At 38.0% G+C, this 25,097-nt stretch overlaps 1 protein-coding gene across 1 annotated transcript in view; it reads left to right on the top strand.

Moving 5' to 3' along the window:
- LOC121637794 (alpha-1,6-mannosylglycoprotein 6-beta-N-acetylglucosaminyltransferase B-like) overlaps positions 1-25,097 on the top strand; it is a 189,433-nt gene that overhangs the window by 43,580 nt on the left and 120,756 nt on the right. Inside the window, 1 exon segment of the mRNA XM_041982076.1 lies at positions 22,594-22,744. Coding sequence (XP_041838010.1) covers positions 22,594-22,744 — 151 coding nt within the window.

The raw sequence follows: 25,097 nt of genomic DNA, 5'->3' as shown, positions 1-25,097 counted from the left end.
ACCAACTCGACTAGGAATGGATTTTTTTAAATCGATATCAGTTGATCCTTATTTTAGCAATTATATTACAGTTTTTTCTCCATTGCTAAGACACATTCCTCAAAAGCTTCTCTCCTTTTCTCCAAGCGTAACACAAAACCCAATTTTCAAACTACATTCACTAAACCTCAGACTCCTCTTGCAAAACCAAACTCACCTCAAAACAGTTTAATTTGTGCCCAAAACTGAATTTTGTTGTCAAATCGTGCCCCGTGTCAAAATTAAAAACACGACTGAGCAGCCACTAAACACTGCATAGAAAAATAGAACAGAATGCTCAGGACATGAAGCTGTAGAAATTAATGTTATTGTTCACCGTAGGCTAAATGCATGTTGCAACACAAATAACCTTTGCGTTTAGAACTTGTATACAGTATGCCTACATAATGAAAAGTGCTTCACTCAGCCACAGCATCATTTCTCTGTACTGGGTCAGGCCTTCCCTTCACATCACAAGCCAAAATTGACATGATCCTCAATGATCTTCTGTTAAATTTCACACAGTTTTTTGGCGTTGTTCTCATGGACCAAATCGACAATTAAAATTTCCTGGTTTGGGGAAGATATACCTGTCCTCCCACCCACATGTGGCAGTCTTTCAATCCTTCAAAAAGAGAACATGCAGTTACAGAAATATACAGTACATGGAATACTACGCCTACAAACAGACAGACCCTCCATTACGATACTACAGTACACTGATACAGTGATGTACTGAAACATATTTACATTAGGGCGACAATAAAAATAGCCAACAACTAATTTACACGTCGACTATTGTGGAAAAAAAAAAAAAAAAAAAAAAAACTGCGGTGAGCCATCGTCTTTTTCCCTATCTCTGCTGAGAGTCGCACAATGCACATGAGCATTGTGAAAAACCACATAATTTTTTCCATCTTTCCCATGACTGTGACATTAACCAGCGATTTAACCAGATCAACCAGTATGACTGATTTTATCTACACCTCTTTTCCCTCTCATCTTTCCAGGAAATCCTTCCATATGACCTAATGTCACACCTACCCATATATACTGTATATTGCCATATATGTCCATTGAGGCACTCAGAGCTATGAAAAGGTATATCTCCTCTATAGTCTTCTATGTACCAATCTAATAGACACAGACAGACTCACACACTATAAACTCATAGCCTCTCCATCTCTGCCACTCTCAGGGTAAAATGAAATGTTCCGTCACACTAACATAAAAAGATGTGTTTGTGGGGAAGCAGCCCCTGCAGCTCCAGTGTTTGTCCTCTCTGAACAGTAGAGCTGAAGATAAATGCTGACAAATGGTAATGTTCACATTCCCATATTAGTAAAAATGTAATTATTTTGTCAGTTACAAAATTAATTTTCCTTTTAAAAGTACATTGCGTGGTCTTATTCTGTTGTCATGTATTACATGATCTGATTCAGTGCACCCATTACTAGTTTTCTGTAACTTTACATTAATCTTATGTTGGTTTAGCAAGTGGAAAAAGAGAAAAATGTCAGCTGTTTTGAGATATTTGAAAATAAATAATGGCATAAAGAGCGACTGCACATTTTGCAGAATCCTCTGGAGGAAGAAGCACAAACCATTTCATACAATGCCCAAGGACTGCTACTATTGGCGGGAAATGGCTGCAGACATTTGGAGAAATTGATGGAGACGATAGAAAGATGCCCGGAGACAACCTGCTGGCAATTATAGTAACAGGAACTCTTAGTCTTACTCTTAGTAATTTTGATTTTGATAAACAACCATTGAGTGCAAATGCCTTTTCAAAAGTTTCAGATTTTTGTCCATCACTGTATTGCAGAGTAAGTCTTAACGAGACACTTAACTCTTGATGGAAAAAGTGCCATAACAGCTTGTTCTGGGATTTATTTCAGTTTTCAGCTTCAGCACTTGATTTTGGTTGAGCTGCCTACAATAAACCTCACTTTCCAGTGAATGTGCAGAGAATCCTTAGCAGACCAGACAAGCTATGCTAGGCTTTGCTTTCACTTCTATTAAAATAGTCTTTATTCTGACTAAAAAATCGCATTATTATCAAGTATGGTTACTGCTTGTCAGTGAAGAAGTACACAAGTACTTCTTTACATTGAAGAATGGATTAATGCTACAACGGGTGCTTTAAAGAACTAAAAGATAAGGCTTGGTGAGGCACATTGAAGAAAAAACACTCCATGATGGCTCAGCAAGACTGGCCTTGTCAGTAATCTTGAGAGAGAATCTCGAGTCCAGAGTCTCAGAGGATTCACTTCAAGATGCAAAAACCATGGTAAGCATGATACTAGCAAAGCCAGGTTTTACTTTCATTATGATTGGCCATCAGCGTGAAGAAGAAAGGGGATTTAAGTGTCTTTGAACGTGGCATTGTTGTTGGTCTGAGTATTTCAGAAACTGCTGATCTATTGGGATTTTCACGCACAACCATCTAGGACTGGGCGATACCTAGTAAATCCAGGGCAAGTATCGGCGATACCAATACAATGTTGATACTTTTCATTTAATAATTTTGCCTTTTAAGTATTTTAGTTATTTTAGAAAAAAAACTGTACTTTTTTTTTTATAAAAAAAAAAACAATAAAACTGTGTTTATCGGTGGGTGGGATTCCTGTTTGGGCCCAGTTTAATGTCATCACGGTTCTGTAAATGTTTCATTCTTCTTCTGTACACATTTAGTGGAGCCAATCTGATGATGTTAGTACACAAGTAGTAACAAGCTAACATTTACTGCTGTGGCTTTAAGCTTGTTGCTAACATAGATGCTAACATTAGCTTCATATTACAGTGACTAACCTCTCCAGGTGTGTTTTAAGGTGAATGAAGGTGAATGTGGTGAATCCAGTGTCCTGGATATTTTACCACAGACATTCCAGTTTTCTGCTCTTATATTGGTTCATTTTTATTAAGTTTTTAATACCCCAAAAGTTACAATGGTGCTGCAGCAACATACGTGTTCACATGTTGCCATTGTTTTGATTGACTGCACGTGAGGACACGTGTGTTTGTGTGATGTTACATCAGTGTTATGTATGAGGAAATGACACAACTCAAGACAGACAGCAGACAGAAGATCCAACAGAAAGAAGATTAAACATTAAAAATAAATTAGATTTCATAAGTCTATAATCACGAGTCCGAGTCAAGTCTCAAGTCTTTTGAGTGTGAATCCAAGTCGAGTCTCGTCACTGGAAATGTGACTTGAGTGTGACTCGAGTCCCCATCTGGGAATGAGATGAAGTTGTGGCTACATGATACTAATAATAATAATAATACATCAACAACTTGTCCATTATTAATTTAATTTCAAAATGCACACCTTCAGCACCCTGATTTAAGTGTCTCCTACTTATTTGTATCTCTTCTTAAGTGTCTTTGATAAAACACATTGCAGGATATCATTTTAACCCATCAGCTGAGTATAAAATCCTTTTTTTTTTTTTTTCTTTATTTTGGCAAATGTCCCCCTAGGGATACCATAGTGTGGGTATACTTTTTGTGTGATTTGTAGTTTTTAGGGAACAATATCACTGTGGAGCCTGCTGTTGAATGGTGAACGTGTTGTCCTGCCTAAGTTTGAAGTTTTGTAGTAAAATATTTAACTAGGTAAAGTTTGGTTACAATATTATAATTAATCCCAACGTTAAAATACAATTCAATAAAATCATAATTGCCCATAAATATGCATGTAATTAACACATGGCCACAACTTAAGTTATCTTGTTCCTATGTGTAAGTAATGCTTGGTCCCAGATTACTTACAATACGTATTACTTGTGGCCATGCACAGGTATTTTTTTTTTCTTTTTTAATGATGTCATTTGACAGACTCTATAGCCATGTAGTTTTTCTTACTTTTGATCTTTTTATTAAATCTTTTAAAGACACAGAAAATTTTATACATGACTGAATAACTGCAGTCTGGAGAAAACATCCACAGACAGATTACAGATGGGCGGAAGGAAACGTGGTCATCCTTGCATTGGTTGCCAGGATGTTTTAGAGTTAATTTGAAGTTTTTATTTATTACGTTGAAGGTTTTCATTGTTTGTTTTTTTTTTGTTGTTGTTGTTGTTTGTTTGTTTTTTGTTTTTTTGTGCCCTAGTTACAGTATATCACTCACCTTGTAAATACTGTCCTGTTTTCTCTCCATGGTTGTAGCAGAGGTCTGTAGTTTTGGCTCTGAGGCTCTGGAATGACTTACTTATGGTAATCAGTTCAGGTGGTTCACTTCTGCCCTCAAATCTCTTCTCAAAACGCATTTTATTTGAGAGCGTTTCCAGATTTTAGTTAAGCTATTATTCACTTTAATATGTGTTGTTCTTATTTCATTTCATCCTGCCGGGTTTACAGATTATTCTAAGTGTATTTAGTCTTGGTGGTGTTGCCTTGTCGATGGTTTATATTTCCTGCTATGGTAGTGGATTTACGCCTCATGTTAATCATTGTGTATGTTGTGCACGAAAAGATCCTTATTCATTAATTCCGTTCTTCAGTCCAACAGATTGTCATGTTATTCTGACAAGAATAATCCTATCTGATAAAGAAATTCACTGTTTTGTATTTTTGCAGTCATGGTCATAAGATGTAAATGTTATCACTCCATTTCATCACAGTTTTATCAACACACACACACACACACATAAATTTTTCACATATCAGATTTGCCTTTCATTATACATGTGTGCAATTTGGTTTCTGTTCAAATATGTCTTATTCTTATTTGTCTGTTCTGTGTTTGGATCTACGTGCTCAGTTAGGCTAGTTTTTCATCCTGTGTCATCACTGTGAGATAATCTACGATAAAACAAAATGAAAGAGAGGCAAAGAGAGGAAATTAAAGGATGTTTGAGTATAAAAGATAAAAAGGAAAATAGTCTTTTAGCCTCACTGAACCAGGGGCTAAAAAGTGATGGGAATTAATAAATGGAAACCAAAGATCTTGTCTACTTTGGACGTGATATGACTAGAAGTGCCTATCAATAAAACAGTAGCCTACAAAGGGAGGAAATAAAAAAGTAGGAAAAATGGGGTGAGGGGAAGAGGACGAGATCTGACTTGAAGTGGAACTGATAGATATGCACGGTCTTTCTTCATGCCCTCACTGATCACTTAAAAACAGAAGATTCTAAGTGAAGAGACGGAAACTATCAATATAAACAGTCTTTGTAGCTTTCTTTGAGTATTTTAATGTTGTTTCATCCAGTCCATCCCCGGTCATGAGGTCTAATTTGTTTTGACAAAATATAATAACCAAATGAACAATAAATGTTTAAAAACCTTATTCACAGAGTTTTTTAAACTGATGAAAATGGTTTCATTTTATAAAACTCTATTCTGCTTCTTTTACTTGCACAGTACAAGTGCTTATTGATCAAGCCACCATTTCTGGTCTTACATCTAATTACATTGTATTTTAGATCATTGACGCACAATGTTTACTGTAATGGTGGTGCAATATGTCACTTCCACAAAGTTTAATTTGCTGGATTTTTATTTGGTTCTAACCTCTTCCCACCCTGCACTCCATAGCCATTATGCAGTAAAAATGAAAAAGATATCACATCTTTTCCATCTGCACTCAGTCATGCTGTTCTTCAGCTAATGAACGGTGGGTCTCTTACACTGTTATAATTAAACTGCATGTGATTTGTAGTAATTGAATTTGTGGGGGAATAAGAAGAGGAGATGAACTGGAGTTTGGAGGGTTAGCGGGGCATTTAACACAAGTCTGTTTGACTGAGTGTTTGTCTTTGAGTTTTATTGGTTAATGTGCCTTTCTGAGTTACTTCTATGGAGATATGAATGGGGAATTTAATAGATGAGTTAGAATCAGGCCCAAAGAGGACGAGAGGAAATTTGATCACGGAGATGGTGGAGAAGTGGAGTGAGGTTTAAAGAGAAGTGGCTTAGCAGGATAAAGATCAAGTAGATGGTTTGACAAAGAGAGAGTGGCCAAATGGTCTGCACTTATGAAGCACAAACTAATCTTGTCTGGGTTCTGGGTTGTTTATGAAATGATTCTCATACAGCACTTTATATCTTAAAGAAGAGGCGCTTCCAGTTGGAACGTACCTCATGTTTTGTGTTTCTAAACAGTCCCTGCAAACACAGAACCAGCTGTTTTAACTTTCCAATGACACATGGGAGCAGAACAATGAAACAGCTGGAACTGTCTTTGTTTTGTTTTTCCTGTCGTTGGTTTTTGTTCTGACACTAAAAGGGTTTCTTAGCTTTTGGGGCGAAAGGACACTTTGTTAAACCAGTTATTTAAAACTATGGATCGCTGCTAAAGAATATTAGTATCATGATCCGTGGGTTTTGGGTTTGTGTTTTTGTGGTCTTGTCGTGTTTCCCCGTCATCTGTTCCCTGTGTTGCCTGAATCATTTGGTTCATTCTTAATAAACTTTGTTCCTGCACCCATCTACTTCCCGCCTCTGAGTCCTGGTCCTTACCTCCACCGCCTTATTCACCAGCTGCTCTTACAAACAAATTTGTTCTTAAATCCTACTTGCAAACATTTTACAGAAATTGTGGCATTTACCAAAATATTTGTATCTTGAATTTGTTCGTAGCTAAGAATAAATCCTACGAAGTAGAATACGAGTATTCTTAGGAACATCTGAAAACCGACACAGTTGCACAAAACCAGCATTTCTGTTGTTTTCTGCTGTTCTGTTCTTTAAAATAGACTACAATAATACTAGTAACAGTACAAAGCATTTAGTTATTTAAGGTAAATAGCAAGATGATGCAGATCCAAATGTTACACTTCTCCTCTAGGGAAAATTAAACTATTTTTCATCCATTTTAATTTATTTTAATTTTTTTAATGTATCTAACTGCACACATGCCTGATCTGTTCCCTCAACTACAAGAATATCCCTCCATAAATGTCGCCTGTGACTCTCAGGTCCACCTGCTGAATGTGGTCTTTAAAAATTAAAATTATTTTTATAATTGCTGTTATTAAGAAATAATGGATATTTCCTGGTTTATAACACAGACTGGAGGATTCATCAGATGCACCACTTGCTCTGTAGGGGAACCGCATCTTAGAATGATGCCACAGCAGGTGGAAATTTCCTTTACAAACTGTAGAAGGTACAGCAGGCTATGTAATAAAATTTTATTCTACAGTGTACCACTTTCCCCTTTAGCCACGACACCACGAGGATGTTCATCTAGGATGGGACCAGACCGCAGGCTGCTGTCCAGGTTCAGGAATAACTGATGACCCGTTTGTATATAAAGGTGTTTTTATATGATTTGAAGCTCACCATGTGATTATTTATGATCAAGTAAACACTTTAAAAATGTGGAAAATCGGGCTTCATTGCACATTTTTATGATTGTTTTCATTTATCATTTTATCATGTTTGTTATTTTTCCTCATTGCCTTGCCTCTGTGTTTGTTTGCATGTGGCCTGAAAGTTATGACCTTTATTGGGTGTTTACCAAAGTAAAGTATGGTCGACGGGTCTGTCCTTTCCAGTGAGAAGAGATTGGTATTCACCAATCTAAGAAGACTGCTACAGTTCCACAGTCTACGAACATATTCATGAAACTGTGTTTCTTTTCATAAAGAAACTCCTCAAGTACAATTTAAGAAGATTCATAAGAGGATATTGGTAAATGAGACCCACTGCTACATGCGATGCTTTCATGCTCGTGAGGATGATGATTTTTATGCTTTAACATGTAATGAGATCAGTTGAAGTGAGGCATTCTGGCCGGAGTTGGCTTTAAGCCAATCAGCATTTGATCAAGATGATCAGCTCTCCATGACTTGCTTATTGGAAGAGTACACATCTGTCCGTCTGCCTTTGTTTTGTGTAGACTCTTTGGGGGGGTGCGTTTGTAGAGATATCGCCTTCCAATGAAAGAATGTTGGTTTGATCCTACCCAATCTTTTAAAGTAAACGTAATTTTACACTTCCCTCTCACACACAGTTCCTTACTTCCCTGCTCTGCTCTCTCTGGTTGAATGACTACGATTAAGCATTTAAACATACATAGTTATGGTTTGAATAATATACGTGGTTAAGTCTGCATTTTGCAAGGTTACAGCTGACAAATGTCTCTATTCGTGCATTGTGATTCCCTGTAAGTAACATGAAATCTGCCCTTTAGGAAAGAATAGCCTGTGGATATGTGTCCATCTCACAGTGTCTGACCACAGACTGTGATGCTGTTTGTGTACTGAAATCTTAAAAAAAAAAAAAAAAACTCGTACAGTCCATACACCTGCCCTTAAGCTCTTTCTTGACCACTCTGTTCCTCTCATTAATATTGCTTTCATCAATATGCACAATCCAGACTGTTCTGGTTTCCACACTGGTAGAACTATAACTGCTAGCAGGATCTGACTGCTGTCTCTTAGAGAACACCATTTCTAACAACCTAACACACCTAGCTCCGTCTTACTTGTACCTCTTTACTTGTTTACTTTACCTCTGCTAATAAGATTGAGATATAATTGAGATTCTCTGTCTAGACCAGGGTTTCTTACTGCATTGAGGCCTAAAAGCTTTTTTAATAAAAGACTTAAATGTAAGAGTAGATGTTGGACAAGAGGACTATTGTATGTTTTACAGTTTGTGATGAGACGGGGTTGTGAATGGTGGTGTCACAGACAAAGAAAAGAAACAGTTTCATCTGCTGGCATTGGAGCCGATACTTTTTCTTTTAAGAAAGAAAAAACACTTCTTTGAAAGCAATATGGTGAACTAGCTGTTGCTGGGGAAAAGTAAATTGTGGTAAAGGTATTCTGGAGTTGGACACTTATTAGAAAACATATAAAAAGTTGATGACTTCGGGGTGAATTGTGCTTTTCTGTGACTGGACAGCTGCCCAAGTGTCTCTTTTTACAGATAATCTGTAAATACACTGCCCATCCAAAAAGAAAAATGTTGCACACTGTAATAATTTATTCTTGATCAGTTTGCTTCTATTACTGTTCGCATGGACAGTGGTATCATTTCAATAAGCTTCTGCAATGCAAAACATTTATTTCCATTCAGAGTTGCATTCATTTGTCTCCAAGATCTTGTCGTGGGAGAGTTGGACCACTCAGCAAAACCTTCTCCAGCACATCCTAAAGATTCTTAATGGGGTTGTCATCTTGGAGTATGTTCATGCCACCAGGGAAGAAAAATATCCATTGAAGGAATAACCTGGTAATTTGTATATTTAGGTATCAGCTGACCTCTTTCTTTGGGCACATAATGTTGCTGAACTTAGACCTGACCAACTGCCACAACCCCAGAATATAGACTTCCCCCATAGGCTTGTGCAATAGGCTCTAGGCATGATGGCTGCACTTCATCTGCCTTTCCACTTACCCTGATGCTCCCATCACTCTGGAAATGGGTAAATCTGGACTTATCAGACCACATAACCTTCTTCCATTGCTCCAGAGTCCAATCTTTATGCTCACTAGAAAACTGAAGCCTTTTGTTCTGATCTTAATTGACAAGTGATTTTCTTAAGGCTACACAACTGTTTAGTCCCAATCCCTTGAGTTCCTTCACATTGTGAATGTGGAAATGTTCTTAGTTTCATTATTAGTGTGTATTGAGTCTAATTGTACTCTGGTGTGCATTTATCCATAACTGCGGTGATGATGTCATCAAAAATCAGGTCTTTGAACTGATGTTGGAAATGGGAAAACGCCTGGCAGGATGGCATGGCAAAAAACCATGGTGATGCTTGATCAAGGCTGCATTTTTCTGTCGCAGCTGGAAGCCCTGAATTGAAATTACACACTCAGTGGGTTGGAACATCTCAAAAATAACACTTCCATTATCAAGCACTGATGAAATGTCTCTGTAATGTGGTATGTGTCACCAATAATTGTTTTAAGGTATAATTTTTTTTTTTTTTTAAGGTTTCAGACAAGGCCTCTATGTTGTGCATGTTTGTGTTTTTGTGTGTGTGTGTCTATGATAAAATGACATCAGATTTAAGTTAATTTAGCTGTGTCAACCTTGATGCAGCACGCCCTTCTGTCAGCATTCATCAAACCACAAATGGTTTCCTTTTCATGAATATGCAAACATCCCCCCAGCCAATCAAAACACCAACCTCTTCAAGCACACGTAATGTGCTGGTTTTAGTGTGTGTACATGGGTGTGTGTTTGCTGTTGTTCATGTGCACTCACCTATAAGTAAGTCACTTGTCATGTGTGTTGCATGCAACTTTGCTCAAAGAGAGAATCTTTCTTAACACAGGTGTGCATGTGGAGTACGTGCACGCCCACACATATGATCAGCTGACTCGTCATGGGAGGGATGGTCGTCCAAAGTTGCCTCATGTAAAACACCCGATCGTTAACCAGAGACTTTATCCAATTGACAATGACTCTGCACCCATTTCTCTTACTTTTCTGGTTGTTTATACCAAGGGTGTAAGTTTGATTTTCACATTGGTAGGGACATAAAATTAGTCTGCAGAGCCCCTGGGGGACGACTGTTTTATTGCACTTATGATAGATTTTTCTTTGCAGAATTATATAGTTGAGTAGATAGAAAATATGAACAAGCAGAAGTTTATAATGCAAAATATCCTATTCAGTGACTGACAATAGGATCTGGTATTTTAGCTAACTGATTACAGGTCTATTTTACGTAATGATTTCTGGATCTTACGAGATGAAGAGATCTGTTGGCCTGTTTGCTTCACATCAATGTTGTCCACACCACGGTGCAAACTACGTTTATATACAGAAATTGTCTTTAATCACACAGTACAAGAAATATACAACTTACATTAATCAGCCTAATGAAACATTGAAGGAAAATGTGACCATTAACAGATAATCAGTGATAAACCACATCATCTTCCTCATAACTGTAATGATTTGGAAAAAAGTGATCACTGACTAATTGCAGCTGCATTGTTTGTGACGTTAAAGGAAAAGTTCATCATTATTTTAATTTTTTCTCACTTTAATTGCAACCCATGTTAAAATTATTATGGTTCTTTTTTTGCAGGGATCTGAAACAATTTTTTTCTAGTCTGTACGTGAAGTCTGTTATGTGAAGGTCAAATAAGGACTTCAGTATGTGGTATCATGACTTTGATTAGATTTTAATCAATTAAATAGGTCAAGTCACATTTCTGAGAAATAAAGCTCACCTTCCTCTTCATCTTCCTCAGCATCTCTTCCTCTCTCTGAACTATCTGCAGCTTTGATTCTGTCACCTGACAAAATAACACATGATAAGGAAACAAGTTTTTGGCTTAGTGGCTGCTGTTATCACAATTCTTCATGAAACAATGGAAGGTGGAAAAATAATTTCTTTGTTAAACTTTACATTGACTCACTCTAAAATACCTTCTGATTTCCTCGTGTGTTTTCTTCTCTCCTGAAGTTCTGGCTGAAGGCAACCACCGTTAGTACTGCTAACACTAGCCAGAAGCGCTAGCTTTTTGAACAGAGTGACTGACAGCATTGACAACCACTCACGTAGCAAGAAGCACAAGGCAGAGCCAATCAGTTTAAGTTGTTTGTAATGTCGGACTTAAAGCAGCACTGCTGCTGAGAGAGCGCAGTAACTCTCAGCTGTCCTGTTCCATAGAAAATGGTAGGGACACTCAAGGAGTTGCTGGATATTGGTAGGGACATGTCCCTATTGTCCCTACCCAGTTTTATGCCCAGAGTTTCTGCACTTCTTGTTATGAGTTTCCAAAAGAATCATTCTGGACCATGTTTGTTGTTGAGCATAAGATACAGTCTCATTTAAATGAATACTTGATGAATTTGTAATGCAAAAAATCAAAATTCATTTCAGTCTGTTGAGGTGTCTCTTTCCTCTAACCTCTACTTTAAAAACACACACATAATCACGCAGGATGCTCCAGCATCTTAAGGCACAGTTATACTATTATAAGGAAACCGACTGCTTTAAGATCTCCACCCAACTTGTTTTAATTTTTGCATTCCTTGACACCCTTGACATTTCTAATCTGGTAGTTCCCAACGACAGTGAAGACATCTACATCTGCTTGGTCATGTTCTGATATTTATTAGAGACAGCAAGACTAAATAGACAACCTGCTGATTATATATTCAGTTTTATCTGATTGTGTTTACTTCAATCAATTCTTATGCCAGAGTCTTGTTAACTGTTTATGGTTGGGGATAGAGGTGGTTATGGGGTTGCTTTATGGTGTTGTGGTTAGCATTGTTTGAACCTTGTCTGGGGCTTTTCGGTGTGGAGTTTCTATCTTTTTATGTGAGGCTTTTCTCCTGGTACTCTGTGTTCCTTACACAGTCCAAAAACACGGATACCTGGTTAATTGGTGTTTCTTAATTCTCCTTACGAGTGAGTGTTTGCATAAGTGGCTGTTTGTTTCTTTATAATGGTCTGGCAAGCTGTCCACCTGGTACCCTGCATCTCGCCTGATAGCAGTGGGATTAGGCTTCAGTCACCCTAGTGACCCAGAATTGGAATAAAAGGGTATAGATAATGAATGGATGGATGCATGAATGGTTGGATGCATGATTATAGCAAATGGATGCATGCTTATTAGCCATGACTTCACTCCCAAAGTGTTATCACTTTATTTATAAAACCTTAATCGGCAAACCCCCTGCTTACCTCTGCTCTTCACTCTACATCACAGCAGATGCAAGTTACGCTCCAGTAGCTGCGTTAACTTACTTACCCAAAAGTCCACAGCCTTTGGCCATTTCACATTTTAATTAGTAGCTTCTAATAACTGGAAACATTTACAACAGAATCTAAAACTTGGTTCATTCATTAAATTTTCCCTTTTACAAACTTGTTGCAAAGCACGGTCCATGATCACGGCTCCTGTAATTAACTGCTTAATGTTTGGAACTGTTGTTTTATTCATTTTTTTTCTAATTTCATGAAACTGAGTATATTGAATTTAATATTTTGTAATTTGACTCGCTGCATTTTGTAAGTCCTAACTAACAATGCAATGGCTCTTTAAGAAGTCAAAAACTACTAAAAAATATCTAATTTTCTGCTTTAAGATGAGAAGTGTCTCAGTAGAACAAATTACACACAGCCGACCACTGTAGCTCAGATGTTAACTTTAGTTTGTGATTTGAACATTTATTTCTTCTGTCCGTAATTTACCAAGTGTATCTTTGACTTTTTTGGCCTTTTACTTTTGTCACTTCACTGCATCTCTCAATTTCATTTCTATCTATCTATATGAATAAATAAATAACTAAAAATGATATATATATATATATATATATATATATATATATGTGTGTGTGTATATATACATATATATGCCTCATGTAAAACACCAGATGGACAAGCAAAGAAAGCCATAGTGATCGATGTTGCCATCCCCAATGATGGAAATATCATGAAAAGGAAACACGAGAAACTGGAGAAATACCAAGGGCTCAAGGAAGAGCTGGAAAAAGCCTGGAAGGTGAAGGCAACAGTAGTACCAGTGGTCCTCGGAGCACTGGGGGGGCCTTTACCCCCACACTGGAGAAGTGGCTCCAACAGATACCTGGAGACACATCAGACATTTCCATCCAGAAGAGTGCAGTCCTAGGAACAGCTAAGATATTGTGTAGGACCCTCAAGCTCCCAGGACTCGGTAGAGGACCCGAGCTTGAGACCCAGCCTACCCATATAGATAGATATAATAGAGAAGATGTAAGAAAAATGTACATTTGTGATGTTTGATGTAAAATAATTAGTATTGAACAGGCTATTTTTGACTGATTTCTGTTAGCCTCTGCAATAAACAAAGGAAAATAACTACAGTGTCTTGCAAAAGTATTCACCCCCTTGGCCTTTTACCGAATTTGTTACATTGCAACCTCTAATTTGAATATTTTTTACAAATCAGAATTTTATTTGATGGATCTGCACAAAATAGTCCAAGTTTTGAAGTGAAATGAGAAATATAAATACAAAAAAGACATTTCAAAAATAAAAAACTGAAAATTGCCATGTGCATATGTATTCACCCCCCCAATGTCAGTACTTTGTAGAGCCACCTTTTGCGGCGATCACAGCTGCAAGTCGTTTTTGATAAGTCTCTATGAGTTTACCACATCTTGCCACTGGGATTTTTGCCCATTCTTCAAGGGAAAACTGCTCCAGCTCCTTCAGGTTTTGATGGTTTGCTCTTATGAACAGCAAACTTTAAGTCTGACCACAGATTCTCAATTGGATTGAAGTCTGGACTTTGACTAGGCCATTCCAACACATTTACATTTTTCTCCTTAAGCCACTCAAGTGTTGCTTTAGCAGTATGCTTGGGGTCATTGTCCTGCTGGAAGGTGAACCTCCGTCCTAGTCTCAGATCACTGACAGATTGATAGAGGTTTTGCTCAAGAATACTTCTGTATTTAGCACCATCCATCTTTCCCTCGACTCAGACCAGTTTCCCAGTGCCTGCTGCTGAAAAACATCCCCACAGCATGATGCTGCCACCACCATGTTTCACTGTGGGGATGGTGTTCTTGGGGTGATGGGATGTGTTGGGTGTGCGCCAGACATACCGTTTTCCTTGATGGCCAAAAAGCTCAATTTTAGTCTCATCTGACCAGAGCACCTTTCTCCATACATTTTGACAATCTCCCACGTGCCTTTGTGCAAAGTCAAAACGTGCCTTCTTATTTTTAGCAGAAAGTAATGGCTTTCTTCTGGCCACCCTTCCATAAAGCCCAGCTCTGTGGAGTGTACGGCTGATTGTGGTCCTATGGACAGATACTCCAGCCTCTGCTGTGGAACTCTGCAGCTCCTCCAGGGTTACCTTCGGTCTCTGGGCTGCCTCTCTGATTAATGCCCTCCTTGCCCGGTCTGTCAGTTTTGGTGGGCGGCCCTCTCTTGGCAGGTTTGTTGTGATGCCATGTTCTTTCCATTTGATGATGATGGATTTTATGGTGCTCCTGGGGATCATCAAAGATTTAGATATTTTTTTATAACCTAACCCAGACTTGTACTTCTCAACAACTTTGTCTCTGACTTGTTTGGAGAGTTCTTTGGTCTTCATAGTGGTGTTTGGTTAGCGGCGCCCCTTCATTAGATGTTGCAGCCTCTGAGACCTTTCAGAAGAGGTGTGTATATATACTGATAGATCATGTGACACTTAGATTGGACACAGGTGAACTTTGTTTCACTCATAGTGTGACTTCTGAAGGTAATTGGTTGGACCAGAGCATTTTAGGGCCTTCATAACAAAGGGGGTGAATACATATGCACATGGCAATTTTCAGTTTTTTATTTTTGAAATGTCTTTTTTGTATTTATATTTCTCATTTCACTTCAAAACTTGGACTATTTTGTGCAGATCCATCAAATAAAATTCTGATTTGTAAAAAATATTCAAATTAGAGGTTGCAATGTAACAAATTCGGTAAAAGGCCAAGGGGGTGAATACTTTTGCAAGGCACTGTAATTATTTACAAATATTACTGATTTGATATCAACATGTTTCTAATTAAACAGGAACAAATGAAATAAAGCTTTTAACACCAGTTGTTTCAAAATCAAACTTGAAGTTCCTGCCCAGTGAATAAAATTGATGCTAATGTAGCGACTGTAAGCCATCCTACTTTTTATGATGTTGCCCTTGTTTTGTATAAAAATCTCTAGGAGGACTAAAGTAGTCAATCTAATACTGCAAAAAGATGCATATTTATAGAAAGAATGCTTAAATTGATATGCAAGTTTTTCCTAAAACTTTCCTCCGTAAATTAAGCTAATTACAATTGTGTGTGTGTGTGGTGTATTTGTATGTGTGTGTGTGTAAAGCTTCTCCTTCAGCACTTTAAATCCCTGCTGCCTTCTGAACAAAGTTTGATACATACGTTGACTAATCTGCAGCCTTTGATTTAAGGAGTTCCTCGTAGCCTGACAGTGTTTACCTTCATTAAATTACATGCAAATGAAACCTACATCCAGATTAGACTGTTTTCTTTTGCTTCACTGTTCTCATGTAGATCACAGAGATGTTGGATTGCTGCTGCTTGTATCTATCATATTCAGTAACTATTCAACTGTTCTTCAAGTAAAATGAGCATTACATGTTTAATTCATAAATAAAAACTATGGTGAAAAGGCCGTTGTGTCACATTTACATTATGAAATGACCAATTAAGACACAAGATGCAGTGAAAATAAGGATAATATAGTTCGGACTTCTTGGTTGAAAAGACATAAACAACTATATGATTTATTTCTGCCTCTGGCGGCAGATTTGAGGCGCTCTGTGATTAAGTTCAGACAATAAAACAATTGCTTGCAGAAGCAAATTTGTGAGCTGGTTGTATTCATGTGTCATTGCAACTGCGGTATCAGAGTGATGAAACCAATAACATGACTGGAGAATCCTCTCCCATATCCTAAATCCTTTGCTATCTCCTACAATAGCTTCTCCTATTTATAAACAAATTCAGCCAAGTCCTTTACACTGCACAGAGCTGTAGATGCAACATGTTTCTGTTTCTTCTGTCTGATTTCACATCTATCATTCAAACAAGCCAGAATTATGTTGTTATTTGTTGTTTATGTTGTTTATGTTGCAAATCTATTTGTATAGCACAATTCAAGTACAGGGTGATTCAAAGTGCTTTACAGAAACATTGAAACATCAATAAAAGAAGCATAATTTAAAAATATAAACAAAAGAGAGATAAAATAAAGAGCATTAGACAAAAACAGTATTAAAAACATGATCAAGTTAAAAACAACCAGATGCAGATCTGGACTCTAAATAAAAACTGTTGAAATGCAGCAGAGGTGGGTCTTTGACCTGTTCCAGCTGATCTGAGGCTTTCTGGGAGTTTGTTCCAGCGTGTGGAGCATAGAAGCTGAATGCAGCTTCTCCATGTCTGGTTCTGACTCTGGGAACTGATAAGAAACTGGAACTAGATGACCTGAGGGTTCTGGCAGGTTAATCCGAGATGATCCGAGGGGTCTGGTAAATTCATACAGAAGGTCCTAAACCATTCAGAGCTTTATAGACCAGCAGCAGAACTTTAAAGTCTATCCCCTGACGAACAGGCAGTGTAAAGACTGATGTGGTCCACTGTCTTGGTTCTGAACGAGTGGATGTGCAGGTGTCTAACTGGTTTTTTAGGTAGAACCTGTAAAAAGACTGTTAGGATAATCAAACTGACTAAAGACGACAGCATGGAGTAGTTTTTCCAGGTCCTGCTGAGACATCACATCTTTTACCCTTGAAATATTCTTAAGGTGATAGGAGGCTGACTTTGTAATTCCCTTAATGTGTTTTTCTAAGTTAAGGCCTGAGTCCATCACTACACCTGAACAGGGTACTGTATATTTGTGACTGTGTGTTTGTGCTGTTTGTGTGTGAGGTGATTTATTCCACCCATGCCAATCGAGGAATTCAAACACGTCATGAAGGAGTATGCTGTAGCTTTGTGCTGCTAACTCACTGCGTTCAGTCTCAGTGGAGTTATACACAACACAACCAGCTTGTCAGTCAGACAGCGCTCACAGCTGACAGCCCCTCCACAGCTTCTGTTTGATCTCTTGAGATAAGTTATTCCTTCGTGTACATTAAATAACTTCCAGCTCAGGTCTAATGAAGGCCAATATTTAATTATTTATTGTCAGTTTACATGTCTCTGCTCCTCTTGCCAGCTTATATTCCTTCAAATCATCTCTTTTAACGGATTTAAGGTGTCGATTCTGCAAAAGTAGAGTTGATAGGTAGTCAGTTTTAACCAAATAATGGTTGCATTGATAAAGGCACCATTTAAACATGTTCTTCACACCAGTAGCAACATAATGAATTTTAAATGGCACAATGCACAAATACAGTTAACTTGCTACCGCATGCTGTGGTTTCTATCAGTCTGTTTTATGATCCATTTAATGAGTTCTGCGTGCGGAAAAGCTTTTTTTGTTTGCTTTGTGTTTTTAGTCAAGCATCCTCATTATAAGATGCTACAGGGCAGAAAGGTGCTTATAAGCATCAAATCATTTGTGTCACAGTGCAAGTGAAATAACCACCTCGTTCAGTGTTTTAAATGGATGATGACTGGAGATCTAATAAAAAAACATACTTGTCAGTCGTTTGTCTTTCTCTTCGTTTCCTTTTCATCTTGATGCTAACTCACTGCTGGTCCTTCTGTCCTTTTTGTGGTTCCTCTGCTTTTTGAGATTCGTCGGTTTGAACTAGAAACGAGGAGTACCAACATTTTTCTATTAGTTTATGGACATTTTTCATCAGTAACAATACTGATACTGATACTTTTTGCCCCCTTAAAGTAAAAAACACATGATTGCACAGTGTACATTAATATCTTTATTGCAATTGCAATATGAAATACAAATGAAATCCCTCAACGTAAATACTTAAAAGTAGTATTTCTCTCAGTTTCACATCCTTGGAAGGAACTGACAAATACTTTGAAGGACTGCCAGGGTGACACCCGTCTGTTCTGAAACAGCGACGCAGAGAAAAATGGCTTCTCCTCACTGCAGCACAGTTCGTTCCATCTTCACTTCTCTAGGAGAGTTTAAAATCGCTGATATTTGCGACTGATTATTAAATAGAGGACATGTTTTCAGATGCAAGCACTCTGACAACAGGCTGAACCCGTGTGTGTGTGTGTGTGTGTGTGTGTGTGTGTGTGTGTGTGTGTGTGTGTGTGTGTGTGTGTGTGTGTGTGTGTGTGTGTGTGTGTGGCATCAGGGCAGAAATTGAAAGACAAAGAAAGCAGCTATGACGCGCCGTCATGTAAATCAAATAAATACCATCTGATTGCATGTTTTGTATTAGAAATGTGGTTTTTCTGACATTTAAAAAAGTATTGAATCATATGTTTTGACGGACAAACATACAGATATCGATTCCAGAGTAAAGATACGGCCATCCCTGTTGACTATAAGATGAAATTTAATCTGATTTGAACAGTAATTTATTTAAAAAACAGAATTAGAGAAAAGATTGTCACCTGTCCTTGTAATTGATGGTTACATAAGGAGCCATTTGCCACAGTGATCAAACACTCCCGATACTTTATGACAGCAGTGACTTTATAAATGCATGACAGCAAGGATCAGCTTTTTTAAGGCAGATTTATTTCAATACTAATTCCTATTTGCATTTTATGGCATAAAGATTCCTCCAGAAACTGATTCAGTGGCACATGCTTTAGAGTTTGTTGAATCATCCCTATTTACATCCAATACTGCAATGCCAAACTTTCCTTCATATTGTGACTGTTATCTATCAGCATTGTGTTATTTACCCAAATATTGAATTTTATTTCCTAATTTTTCTTAGTCACTTAATCATTTATTAATTTCCAGGAGCAAAGGGTACATCACCTGTTTTAAATCTATTCATGTTGCCAATGTAGCATGATGGACACATCCCGAGCGTGTCTACAATCTAAAACACAAGCCCTTGTGTGTTTCACTTCAGTGAATGATCAGATCCTCCACAGAACCATTCAGCTCAGTTGGATTGATCATTAACATGGATGGCATCCGAAATCAGCCAGTCACAAAGATTTTACCAAGACGACCCACCAACAAACTGTGACAAAGCAATCTGTCATATGTAAAGGACGTGGCGCTGTCACTCAGATGGATACATCTGTGGCTGAGGTGATAACTCAGTGAGCTGAAGATTCCTCCTGCTGCTGGTGGAAATCGAGGCAGACGGTGACCTTGTGCCTGAGCTGACAGACACTGGAGCCCATTGGCTGTAATTGCTTGTCAAGCAGCAGACGTTGGTTTGACAGAGTGGTCAGGGAGGGTAATCCAGCTGTTTGCAGCTTCAGTGTAGAGCCCACTGAATACTCTAATGGGAGTTTGTTGAACACACTCTGACCTTTGTGTACCAACCTGTACGCCCTGAAGCTGTTTACAGAGTTATGCATGGCTGCTAAAGGTTTAATTGCTCCAAGGCGTCTTTACATACAATATGCATGTTTTACACATTATGAAACTACATCTGTCACATTATGACATGTATCCAACATATAATTCATGTCCCTGCAAAGGTTGTCATTGTAGATCAGGACAGTAATTTCAGTCTGTCGTGTTTTTACTATTGTAATAAAGACAGAAGTGTCCTGGACTCTCAAGGTTTCCATAATATTTTATATTTCTAACTCAGCTTTAAAATGAATGAATTCTCTTTAATCTGTACTCAACTTTTCTTACATAGTTAAAGCAGATTTGACAGCCGTGTCAGCCTCATGTCTTCATGGAAATTATTCAACAAGCAAGGAAAATCTTTGCTTTGGAATTGCCTTCTTGTCAAATAATAATATTCTGTTTATGTCCCATTAAAAAACACAAGGTTGACTTGTGAAAATAGAGACCTTGCCTTTCAGGACTCTAAGACAAGAACTCGGCAGTGAAGTAAAACTATCTGGTTTTTAAACCACAGTGAGGATAAGAGTATGGTTTTGGAGAATTGTTCAGGGCATTTCTTCTCTGGTGGGGATCTTAATATCCTTTTAGAATACTATGGTTCAAAATAACCAAATAGTATGTTTAACCTATTAAATACAACCCATATTGGTACTACACCCAGAGTTTTAAAGCACATTCAACTATGGGATGCATGTTAGAGATTAATTCTAAGTTTAGTTCAGCCAATAATTTGACATAATTTTACTAAAACTCTTCCATCACTTCATGTCTGGGTTGGTGTCAGAAATCATAACAATTAGTTGTGTTCAAACACATTACAGGTAGGAATAAAATATCTTTGTGCACCTCATTCCCATCACTTTATTAGACAATGCTTCCACACTTCACATGCAGTTAAGCTGGAAACTACTGTAACATAAGCAGTGTGTGGGACAAAAGTCTGCATGACTTGCATGCAGTACTCTCTTGTATTGTACCTCTCTGCTTCATGTTGTTGCTTTACTATGTTCCAAACTTATTGTCAGCCAATAACAGCAAGTCAGTGTGGCAGCTGAGGACTCCACCAGTCTGTCTCATAGAGGCTGAGAAGCATGTAGAAGTGAGTAAGAGAGAGCAGAGGCTTATAATCCCTGCCTTCCCTTGAAGCTAAACCAGGTCGGATAGCGAGTCATTGTCCCCCGGCTGTTTTGCGATCTCCTACAGACACTGCTAAGGTTTAGACTTAAGATCTGAGTATCAATGGTTTTGGACCTCCTTTCCATCAGGACCGACATGCAGAGGTGACGGGGAAGACTCAGGGAGGTGGTGTGTGTGTGTGTGTGTGTGTGTGTGTGTGTGTGTGTGCCATCGAACGATGCTATAGATCTGTGACTGTAAGAGAGCGCATTTGCCACACGTAGAACTTTTATCAGTATCGTTGCGGCCTTTTTATTTCCCCGTGAGTTCGCTCAACTTTTTTATAACTATTGTACAAATTCTCTGACTTTCCCTTTAGATTTAATGGGACAATGTGTCCAAACTTTTGACTGGTACTGTCCATTTATTTAAACTACAAAATTAATGAAAAACATACGTTGATTCAGAAACAGAAAATGCTTGAAGTTTGGAAGCTTCCATAAAGCAAATTCACTTCAAGAGCGCAGCAACTAACTGATGAGCAAACTTCATCCTGCTCACCACCTGGGATTTTTCAGTGCATGCCACTGTGTTTGTAAGAGGAACAGTCATGACTCACTCTTCACCTCAGCGGACCAGCATTTTTATCTTTGCTCACACAGCCTCATGCAAAGTCCCTTCTTGCTACTCCCTTTTTTCTACACCAGGTGAAAGAAATAGATTGGCCTTCAAACACACACATTCAGCAAGAGGCGAGAGAGACTGAACGTCTGGGTATAATTACTTCCTGGCTTTTCATAACTCATAGTCTTGGTGGAAATCTCATTCTCACATTGTCATATCAGAGGGTATCAGAGGATATAAAAATAAGCCCTCATTCGGATATCAGACTCAGGAGTGTCTGGGTGTCTGATCTGATTAGAATCCAGTTCATGACAAAATATCAGCACACAGCACTGAGCTTAAGAGATCATGCTGATGATGTACAGGTTAAGGACTGAAATAATCAATCTGTTGGCTTTTAGACTTTAAGATGAGGAATAACACACAGGGAGAAGTCAAAGGGAGCTGATTATATAAGACTAAGGCATTGTTAGGGTAGAGCTGAGCTTTTTGGTGCAGAAAGGTGAATTTTCATAGAAATCAGCAAGTTTTAGCTGAAATGTTTTGTATCTGGTGGCAGTAAGTCTGTAAATTGGATGTTGCTTCTCATTGAAGTAATTTAAAAGCATTTTCCACAAATACCTGGTAAAAAAAAAACAATAAAAATTAAAGTTTTTTTTTTTTATCTAAAAATGCTTAAAGACAAAGCAATTTTTCAAAGACATCCATTTGAGGTCTTTTTTGAATTGTTTGTCATGCACCAAAAAGGAGATTTGATTTTAATCTGCTGTAATGAAGCAGTTCTCCTACCCGGCCAAAACCAACAACAGCGTGATGAGTCAAAGCAGCTGCGTGCTTTGTGCTTAATTGGAATTTTGTTTGTCATGTTTATTATGTATTCACTGTCTGGATTTCAATTAATCTTACACCTTTTCTTCCACATCTGTCTCTCCACTCAGTGCTAGGAGGTGTGGAGTCACGTGGTGTGCTGAGGAAGATCACTGACATGTTGGAGGTGATTCTAAAGAGGATGGACACCCTGTCCAAGCTGGACAACACCTCCAGCCCTGACACAAGGCGCCTGGATGAGCTCAGCTCCGCTATCAACAGGTAATTTCTCACTGTAGGTCTGTAATGCCTGCAGTAACCAGTACAGCCTAAAGCAGATATGCTTTCTTGTTCAGACTGTACCCTCGGTTATCTGCTGCATAATTATTCCTTTTTTTTTCTTTTGTTTATGATAAAGACAGCAGGGGGTTTAACATCCTCAAAAATCAAAATAAACTGTTATAGTGGGCAAGCATGGTGGCAGTTTTAATTAGCTCAGCATGTTCAGGCAAATCATTCAAAACATCTCGATTGGTGGTTGTCAAGCTATTTTCCTTGAGCATCACCTTCATGCATCTACTGAAAAGCTGTAGACCCCCACACCATGCTCACCACCCTGTGCTGAAACCATGCTTGGAGTAATGTATTCCTGAGCTAGCTTCTCACCGCTAGCAATCTTTATTTCTAAAGCACTTTTTCATACAAAAAATATTGCAACTCAAAAGTGCTTTATAATAAAAACTTAATAAACAAAAACCCATCGTTACCCCCAGACCACAAACCCACGGGTCACACATACACACCTGTACCAAGAAAGATTGTCTTCAAAAGAGCTGTCTTCACCGACAGTGTTGAGGAAACTATAGCGCTAACAATGTTGCTAATGAGCCAATAGCATTTATCCAAATTTACAAATTAATCAAACATTAATACAATAATCATTTGTAAGATGTAATTAAGAAAGAACATGTAGAATCTTTACCTCTGCCGTGGCGGAGGTCATGTATTCAGCAATGTTGGTCTGTTTGTTAGCAACGTAATTCAAAAAGTTGTGGACTGATTTTGATAAAATTTTCAGGAAATCTCAGAAATGGAATAAGAAACAAGTGATTGGATTTGGGGGCTTATCTGGATCAACAGCTTTTTAACTTTGGGGAGACAGGGACAAATGTGTCTTTATTTACATTTTCTTTGATAAATAAATGATCTTATTATAATTTGATGAGGAAACTGCTGATATCCAAAGCTGTGGTATGTAGCTATGATAAAGCCAGACTGTACTGTCTTGGTTATTATAACTAAGTTCCTAAAATATTTGGTTGGAGACTCTAAATAGGAGTAAGGTTTACACTATAAAAAGCATAATATACAAAATGTGGCACAATTCATTTTTGTAGAAAGAGCAGATTGTTTTTCATTTAAATGTCTGAATTATATTGTTTAAGCTTTTTATTATTTTTTTTTACTTTTTTTGTGACTTTGTGTGAATAGTTGTGACTGTGTTAAATCGGCATGTGATATCACTTCATATCAATTCTAGCCCCTAAATCAAATCAAATTGATATGTTTGCAGAATTTGTGATACACTGAATTAATATAGATGAAATTTAAATAACATTGCATGTTGGTAAAACTTCTTATTTACTCCTTTAACCACAATACATTATCTGTTGTCAGTCTTGGGTTGAATCTCATTTATCTCTAAACATCTCTTCCATCTTAACTACTCACCTGTTAAATGTATGATGCAAATCTTATTTATAGAACCTGTCCATAGACACAGTCACTTGTCGTCCTCATGCAGACTCACAAAGAGAAAACAATGACACAAGCACACTGAAAACCATCATTTCATTTCTGGAATAATCAGATTATTCAAGTGATCATGTAGACAACAGTTATCTGATTATGAGGAATTAACACACCTAGATGTCTCCCCAATATTTTTGTACATGTATTCCCTAATATCTGATTTATTTTGTTCTTTTACATCTGCACATGTAGTCACAGCTACAACATCTTGTCATTGTCTCAATGTGAGTGGACGGCAGATGCATGCTGTATTTATTGATCGCATTTTATCTTTACGTCAGACACATCGCCCCATATCAGCAATAAAAACAAAGCAAACACCAGAAAAGGACAGCAGCATGTTGCCTATTCTGCATGGCAGTGGCTCAGGTGTTAGAGCGGGCAGTCAGATAATTGGAAGGTTGACGGTTCCATTCCAGCTGCCCCAGTCAATTTGTCGTTGTGTCCTTGGGACACTTCACCCTCCTTGCCTCCAGCCTCGGCATCATTGCTGGTGTATTAAAGTGGATGAATGTTCGATGGTGGTCGGAGAGGCCCTTGGTGCGGATTGGTGGCTACGTTTCCGTCACTCTGCCCCAGGGCAGCTGTGGCTACACAAGTAGCTCACCATCACGATAAAATCCGTTAAAGGATTGAAACGTGTAAACTATGGCTTTTAGATTATATTGTTTACTCAGTGCAAGTAAATGCATCAGATAAAATTATTTCTCACAATGATCAAATTTCTATGGTCATGGAAACGGGCTCATCTCTAATCAACGTTTTAACAAATCAGAGCTCGTTTGTATAAATCAGGCAGCCTGCATAGCTTCATGGGATTACT

Source organism: Melanotaenia boesemani, chromosome 4, assembly GCF_017639745.1.
Source record: "Melanotaenia boesemani isolate fMelBoe1 chromosome 4, fMelBoe1.pri, whole genome shotgun sequence".
NCBI classification, from domain to species: Eukaryota; Metazoa; Chordata; class Actinopteri; order Atheriniformes; family Melanotaeniidae; genus Melanotaenia; species Melanotaenia boesemani.
Note: the sequence above shows the minus strand (reverse complement) of the source record. Positions and strands in the feature narration are given on the sequence as shown.